At 29.1% G+C, this 8,877-nt stretch overlaps 1 protein-coding gene across 1 annotated transcript; it reads left to right on the plus strand.

The window, feature by feature from the left end:
• The first annotated feature begins 6,077 nt into the window (after positions 1 to 6,077).
• Positions 6,078 to 8,057, plus strand: LOC125836455 (gibberellin 2-beta-dioxygenase). Its single transcript, XM_049515625.1, has 3 exons — positions 6,078 to 6,549; positions 6,935 to 7,286; positions 7,558 to 8,057. Exons 1-3 carry the CDS (start codon positions 6,134 to 6,136, stop codon positions 7,810 to 7,812), a joined length of 1,023 nt encoding a protein of 340 aa, XP_049371582.1. The 5' UTR covers positions 6,078 to 6,133; the 3' UTR covers positions 7,813 to 8,057.
• The last annotated feature ends 820 nt before the right edge of the window (positions 8,058 to 8,877 follow it).

Below are 8,877 nucleotides of genomic sequence, written 5' to 3' on the forward strand. Positions count from 1 at the left end.
GTTTCCTATTTTCCAACACTTGAGTTAGACTAGAGAGAGAGAGAGAAAGAGAGAAAGAGGGCATGTGCGTTGGCATTGGAAAGGTGGAAAGACAAGAGGAAAATAAAGGAATTGGCCAATGGAAGGAAGAGTGGCATGTGATGGGCTTCGGGGTTAAGCCTTTTTACCCTTATTGGTTGCATGTGAAAAATGAGGGGGGGCTTTTCTTCTTCTTCTTCTTCTCATCATTCTAGTCTAGTAGTAGTATTATAATTAATTTTCCATATTTATTGGGACTTCATACATACATTGAATTACGTACTCGTAGATTTTTGGGAACAAACAATATAGTATAGTTTAGTCTATTTTTTTTATTTATTTTTACATTTGTTAGGAATAAAGGTGAAGTCAGAATTTTAATGGATTACGTCTTAGTTTCTAGATAATCCGTCTTAGTTACTAGGTTTACTACAAGAGTTATGGTGGAGTACTGGTAAGTATTATTTTATTCTTAACTAAAGGTCTCGAATTCTAGTTCCATAGGTACTAAATTCCCCTTGTTAGAGAACGTTTTACTCCTCCCTCTAATATGAAACTTTTCAGCGTGAATCAAAATTTATTCGGACTCTACTGTATGTATTAGACACCGGATGAAAAATCAAACAACAAAAATCTACATATTTAATGATTTTTTAATAAATGCAAGGTCTAGCGATGGCCATTGTGTTCGTCTGAGCCCCTAGCTAGCTAATGATTTAGCTCTGCTTCTGATTAGTGTTTTATCTCTAATGTGAGATTTTTTTATACAAATTCAGATTTAAACTTCAATGCAGGTATCAAATACGGGTAATGATATAAACAGTAAAAAAACTATTCCCTTTGTTCCATTTTATGTGAGGTAGTTTGACTCGACACGGAGTTTAAGAAAGAAATGAAGACTTTTAAAATTTGTGATCCAAAATGAATGATGAAAATTTGTGTGGCTGTAAATCATTTCATTAAGGATAAAATATATATTTTATAGATAAATTGTTACTTAATATAAAAATGTGTATTTTTTTTAGACTGATTAAAAAAGAAAGTAAGTCACAAAAATTGAGACAAAGGGAGTATGTTAATGCTTCCAAGAACACCTGGGATTCTAGGATTTCGACACGATACCATGGATTATTTGTAGGTGACATGGAAGCAAATTAAAATATTGCAAGTTGCATTATATTTCAAAAAGTTGAGTCTTGCGCTACTTACCAATAGTACTGCCATGTCCTATATATAATCACGTGTTGCTACTGGCCTACATGTGTGGGTCAAAAGAATCTGATATATATATATATATATTCTACTTTCCATTTAGTATCAATTATACACTTATTTTCATGTGACTACCTTGCAATTGTCTACCTACGAGGAGATAATATATATATATTTCTCCAAAATTCATAGCAGCTCAGACATGATCAGATGAGATAAACTTTGGAGTCATTCAAAGATTTGTTCAAATATATACTTTCTCTCTAATGACCTAGTTTTCTTTTTAATTTGTTTAAAAAAGAATAATCTTCTTCTTTTTTTGGCAACACTTTAACTATAACTTTTCACATGGGATATTTAAAGCCACAAGATTAAAGGACATTTTGATATATTTGACATAACTTTAATTTAGACCCACAAGATTAAAAAGTTTTCTTTCTTTTCTTAAACTCCGCTCCAAATTAAACTAGGACATTTTTTTTAAACAAAGGAAGTATATGTTTTCATTAACTAATGGTATAAGTTTTCACTTATCTAGACAAGGTCAATGGGCGATCATGAAGGCTCATATATATGGTCGGATCGATGCATAAATAAACATATGAAGAAGTTAAAAATCTTATATATACAATATAATTTTTTGACGATGTATGATCTCCTCCTAACTTTGGAAGTGTTTTTCCAGATGGATAGAGAGTTATCGTAACTTTTACAACAAGTCGATCAGTTGGAATGACATACATATATTTGTTTCTAGTCCCAGTAGAGCGAGTAAAGTACAATATTATATATATATATATATATATATATATGATAATAAATATTTGAGAATTCATGTTTCATTGGCTTAATTATTACAATGCAGCATGGGGGTGTTATAGCTCACTGTCAAGTCTTGTGGATTTTTGCCATGCCTCAAACAAGGGACCCTTTCTCTGTTTCACGTATCATTTTTTTTATATGATCGCAATGTTTCAATCAACTTATATGTATTTTGATTGATTTTTGAGATATCGAATAAATATGTTCACCGATATTGAATATATAAAAAGAAATCACTTAATATTTTTATCTCTACTAATTGAGAATCAAATATATCAATTACGAGATCTCATTAAAAGCATTTCTAATGAAGTCGTCCCAAAAATATTTTTACTAATTTATCCTTTTTATACACACTATTTATGTAGCTTTCCATCAATACTAAGAGTAACAATGAAAAAACTTTTTTGAAACTTTAATTTACAATATAATTTTACTTTCAAATAATTAATTTAAGGGTCAAAATGGAAAACTTTTAACTAATTCTATCTTAATTTTTGTATATTAACAAATAATTTGAGACATATATTTTTAGAAATATCGAATTAGGACTTCAAAAATGAAAAAAATATATTATTAATCATGAGCATATTGGGATTCAAATCCTTGATGCTTTTGTGAATCTGACTTAATACACTGAATGATTACATTAAATAAATAAAGAATCGGTTTTATTAGAGTATACTTTAAAATTGATACTAAGATTCATTTTCCAATATTGTTCTAGTGCTAGGACATTGTTCTATTGGTATGAAAGGATAACACATTGTTTTTCTAGGGATTCGTTATTGGAAACAGAGATGGGAATCAAACTATTTCAACCTTCTTCTTGAACTTCACTTAAACTTTTCATTTGAATTACTTTCGGTTGTGCAAAATCGAATCAAAGAAAATATTATTGGATTATTGCTATTTGAGTTATTGGGTTAATATGATTTTAGTGATTTTATTAAAAAGAATTATTGGGTTATTGGTTCGATTTTGGTTTTTAGTATTGGATAAACCGATAATCAATTAAGACTAACATAACTAGACATTATATCAGTACTCTATACTATAGTTAGGGGTGTTCACGGGTTGGTTTGGGTCGGTTATTGGTCAAAACCAAAACCAAACCAACTTAATCAGTTTTAAAATTATCAAAACCAAACCAAACCAAATATAATATACATTTATCGGTTTGGTTATTTTTGGTTTTGGTTTGGTTTGGTACGGTTATTCGGTTATTAACCATATATAAAAATAAAAGAAACAATTCATTCAAAACGTGAAAAAAGTGACAACACCATTCAAACGAAAAAATAGTTAAAATGACTGGCATTACAGAACTTTGGATCATTGAATTTACTGAATAAAACTTCAAAAATCACTATTTTGGCATAGAAGGAAGAGACAATGACATTTTCAGTTCCACAATGAATTTCCATAGACACTCATATACATGAAACCAATAAGAAAAATGTTCTCACCTTGTACATTTTTTCTTTCACAAGTAAATTATAAATAAATTTTGATGAAACATATATAAAATCTTTAAAATTGTTTATGAATATAATATATTATGTATGTATAATAATAAAATTTCTGTCTATAACTTATTGGTTCGGTTCGGTTATTTCTTCGATTTTTTTCGAACAAAATCATAACCAAACCAATGATTATCAGTTCTTAACAATCTAAAACCAAACCAAACCAAAACCCAAATTAAATCGATTTATTTAATCGGTTTGATTTGATTTTTCGGTTTGGATCGGTTTTTATCCAAACCATGAACACCCCCAAGTCTATAGTCTACACTTAACATTTTACAATATCTCTACTTCACATCAGAAATTTCATATTATATATGTTTTGGCTATAACATGTAGTTGTAGTCTTTATACTACATCATTATTTTTCTTGTTTAACTATATCAAAAATATTTATAATTGATTTGCTTGTTTCACCGTATCCTGCCTGATTAATTTATTCTCAATCAACAAGTTTTTTTTTTTCAAACAATAGCTTTGAACCGAAAGAGGAAAAGTGTATCTTTTCACATAGCTTATCGATCAAACCAACTATTATTATTTTAATTAATATTTATAAGTAAAAGTTAAAAAGAGTATCAGACTTGTGAAATAAACTTGGGGCATGATTGATTTTCATTCGTTCATTTAAATTACCTTTTTATATATTCGATTAAATTGACAAGTCATATAGAAGCTCTACCCAACAAAGAATATTTTTAGTGCTATTTTAAGTTTGCGATGTTGATAAATAAATAAAGTCAGCTCTGTCCTTTTGTATCGATGACACGTCAACAAGAACATTAAACTTTAGTATATTTTGTTTCCTACTGTACTTTTTTCATACTTCATAATACTTTGGTATTTAGGAAGAATCTTACTTTTGAACGATTAACTTATTCGATATATAGACATAAAATAAAAAATACATTTTTTAACAACATATATTTGTTAACAAGTTGAAAATGACATTTGAAATTGGAGTTTGAGATTGAATATGAATAAAATTTGGAGTTAATTTTAAATTTTTGTGAGTAATATGGAATTAAATTTTTTTTTTTGAAAATTAGAGTTGTAATTGGATATGAGTAAAACTTGAGATAATTTTAACTTTTTGTGAATAATATGAAATGAAAATAATTTTTGAAAATTTTCAAATTTCAAAAAAATTAAGAATCAACTTCTAGTTTAACTTTGAAAAATATAATAATAAATAATTTTTTGGATTAAAAAATATATAACAAAATGAAACCAACGGACACTAAAAGTAGCAATATTCTTTAATTGAATTTCTTTATAGTCACTTCTAATTCAATTTTCGAAAAATTATTATAATAATTTTATATTTAAATAATTTTTTAAGTAATTCTTTCTAAAGAATAAAATAAAAACTACCCATGATAAAACGAGCAATAAAATAGCAATATTCTTTAATTGAATTTTTTTATAGTCGGGTGTGACATAATTCAATAACCTTTTACTTTTCTTTCTTCCATTTTCAATTTTCTTTATGGATACCACTCATATTTCACTTATAAATTCTTTAAAAATATACATATATTTTTTTCTACTTCACTTTATCTATCTTACTTTTTCTTCTTAATATGTATAAAAAATCATTTAGCTTAAGATTCAAAAATAACTATCTTTGTCCAAGGAGAATCAATTAACACCCTTCTTTCGCCGAAAAAAATTATAGGTCAATTTTTTAATGATTCAATGTATATGTGAAAGTCCTTTAGCACTATTTATATATTCTACTTCTTTCATATTTTACTTTAATGGAAATTCTAATTTCCACGTTAAGTCAAAGTAAAATTTGTGGTCAAACTAAGATACATGTGATGAAACACAAATAAAAGTAATAGAAAAGTGATAAATAGATAATATTTTTTTTATCTTAGTTTATATGATCACTTTTCTTTTTAGTTAGTTTAAAAAAGAATGTCATAATTCTATTTTTAGTAACAACTGAACTTTAAAATGTCTATTTTAATGACTTATTTTAGACCATAAATTTTAAAAGTCTTTCTTTTTTTTCTTCTTAAAATTCGTGTCAAGTCAAACTAACTCACATAAATTGAGACAGAGAAAATATAAGTAATTTAAAGTCCACCCTCAATAGAGAAAGTATCCAAGTAAATAATCTATATATACTTCCTCCATTTCAATTTATGTGGCATTTTTTGGATTTCGATATTCAAACAAGTTTATCTTTGATCGTAAATTTTTCATATATCTTTTAAATCTTTTGAATTGTCAATTATTGTGACTTACGTTACTTTTTACGTAATTTATAAATATATAACTTTCATTTCAAAAAATTTGAAAATTTCACGCATAAATTTCTGATCAAACTTAAATTATTTGACTCTCGAAAAAAGAAAAGCACTATATAAATTAGGACAGCGAGAGTATAAACTAAGCCATATGTCATCTCCTACATAGTTTCAAATAACTCTGTTCTCATGCATTAGCTAGCCTTATTTATACTCCACCAATCCCTACCATACCATTACTCAAAATTCATCATATCCAACCAAAAATCTTCTTAGCTTTCTTCACAAACAACTATGGTTGTTTTGTCTCAACCACTTGTAGAAAATGTTTCACACATTAAAACATGCAAACATAACAACACTACTAGTGATCATGTTTACACTGGTATTATTCCAGTAATAGACTTATTAGATCCTGAAGCCAACAACCTTATTATAAAAGCTTGTCAAGAATTTGGTTTCTTTAAGGTGGTGAATCATGGTGTCCCTATTGAGACAATTACCAAATTAGAAAATGAATCTATCAACTTCTTCAACTTGTCCCAAATTGAGAAAGACAAAGTTGGCCCTGCTAAACCTTTTGGCTATGGTAACAAAAGAATTGGCTCTAATGGTGATGTTGGTTGGGTTGAATATTTACTCTTCACAACTAATCCTGAACTCAATCACAACAAATCCATCACTATTCCTGGAAATTCCCTTCTCTTTTGGTAAGTACTAACAATTTTGTTCCAATGTTATCTTCCTTTCTTCTCGGGGCAGGACATAGTCCGAATTTTCACTAAAAAGTATATATATGTGGATGGCAATGAAAGTTGACATTTGTCATATAATATAATTTTCTGGCCATGAGTCCCTTGCACCTCCCTTACTCCGTCAGAATTTTCACTAAAAAAAATTTAAAATATAAAAAAGTAAATATAAGATGATTTAACATGTTGCATAGATACATAAGAAAAAAAGAACCCCTTGTGCTCTTGACTTTAACACTATTGACGTCATAATGATCTGATTGTGTAAATATCTTTTAAAGTCGTCAGACAAAAGATATACTCTAATATTTTGCTATTAATTAATTGTTTTTTTTTTATGCAGGGGACTTGTGAACGAGTATATAAGTGCAGTAAGAAATATGGGATGTATGGTGCTAGAAATGATAGCAGAAGGGTTGAATATAGAACCAAAGAATATACTAAGTAGGATGCTAAGTGATGAAAAAAGTGACTCATGTTTTAGGCTAAATCACTATCCACCATATCCAGAGTTGCTTCAAGCATTGAGTGGTAGAAATTTGATTGGTTTTGGTGAACACACAGACCCACAAGTAATATCAGTTGGAAGATCTAATAGCACAAGTGGCCTCCAAATCTCTCTGAAAGATGGGACATGGATCTCAGTCCCACCTGATCCCTACTCTTTTTTCATCAATGTTGGTGACTCATTGCAGGTAATTAATTATGAAAAATCTTAATAGCTCAATTGATTGACTACGTGAATCTGGATTCCCACTTAGTAGTTCATTCCTTTTAGTTTAGAATTGTTGAAAAAATTAACTAACTAGAAAATGCATCTTATTTATATTTCTTGATTCCTTTTAGTTTGTACTTTACTACGTCAGGTTAAGTTACGTACAATAACATATACATATGTAGATAACTTGATTAAATCACACGTATATACGTACTAATAGTGTAACGTTTTGTGGTTGTGGATGGCAGGCAATAAGTAACGGAAGGTTTATGAGTGTGAGGCACAGAGTGGTCGCAGATAGTTTGAAAGCCAGGGTGTCAATGGTTTACTTTGGAGGGCCACCATTGAGTGAAAAGATAGCACCTTTATCAAGTCTAATGGAGGATCCTAATGAGCAAATTCTCTACAATGATTTCACATGGTCTGAATACAAGACATCAGCTTATAAGACAAGGCTTGGTGATAATAGGTTGTCCCTCTTTGAAAAGAATGCTCAATCATGACAATATATTGTCAAATATAGCCCAACTTAGGAAATTTTACTTAGGATTTTGACACCGCTTGCCTTACTTGGAAATGAAAAAAAAGAATAGGGTCGTTAATGACTCGGACCAGGTGTTTACGATCTGAGCAACTCTGCTATCAAATATTTTTGTTTTGTTTTGTTTTGTATCCTTTTTGAGGTTTATGGTTTTATGTCATCACCAACTTTTACTTGTTGTGCTTAATTTGTAACAACTATCCTTGTGATATAAATGCAATGTTATCATCATTATGTCATCACTTAGTATACTTGTTGGATAAAGTTATGGAATTTTCATTTACTTTTTTATGTGACCCCTAAATTGTGGATATTATCAGATAGGGTGGGGGTTGTAAATTTATGGTCTGATCTCATTTCTTCTGTGACCTATTACGCTAGACATTAAAAATGCACATGCCATAGTCTACAAACTAGGTGAATTGAACTCACTTTTTATATAGAAAAAATAAATACGAAAAAAAAAAGATAGGTGACGAATGAGATCATCTGATTTCAACTTTTACTTAGACGATGTATTTGTATTAATATATAAATATTTAATTATGAACCTTATAAGTAAAATGAGCTATGAGTTTGAAGGTACATTCAAAACACGTAATGTTAAAATTCCGACTCTAGTGACATATCTTTCTAAGTAGACCTTAGGACTGAATAATTGAAAGGAAATTTAGTTCTTGATTGTGATCCCAAATGGTCCATAACATGCTACTTCTTCCTCCACTCCTCTCTCCTTAAGTTTCTCAATATATACTTGTCTTCTTTTTTTCTTTTTAATGAAAATGACATCCATATATTATCAAATTTAATAATAGTGGTCTCTTATTAGGCATTAGAAAAGGTCACAAATAATAGTAGATAATGTATATAAGGGTAAGTCGTTTTCAACAGAGTTTGGATTGACCATCCAACTGTAGCTTAACTATCCCAATTCATGCTGTGTCTCTGACAAAACATTCTATTGCCATTCAGCAACTTGCTACTCTTGAGAGAGACTCCATCGGTTCACTTTTACTTGTTTCGTTTG

Source organism: Solanum verrucosum, unplaced genomic scaffold, assembly GCF_900185275.1.
Source record: "Solanum verrucosum unplaced genomic scaffold, falcon-dt-bn FXZP01000278.1, whole genome shotgun sequence".
Classification (NCBI taxonomy): Eukaryota; Viridiplantae; Streptophyta; class Magnoliopsida; order Solanales; family Solanaceae; genus Solanum; species Solanum verrucosum.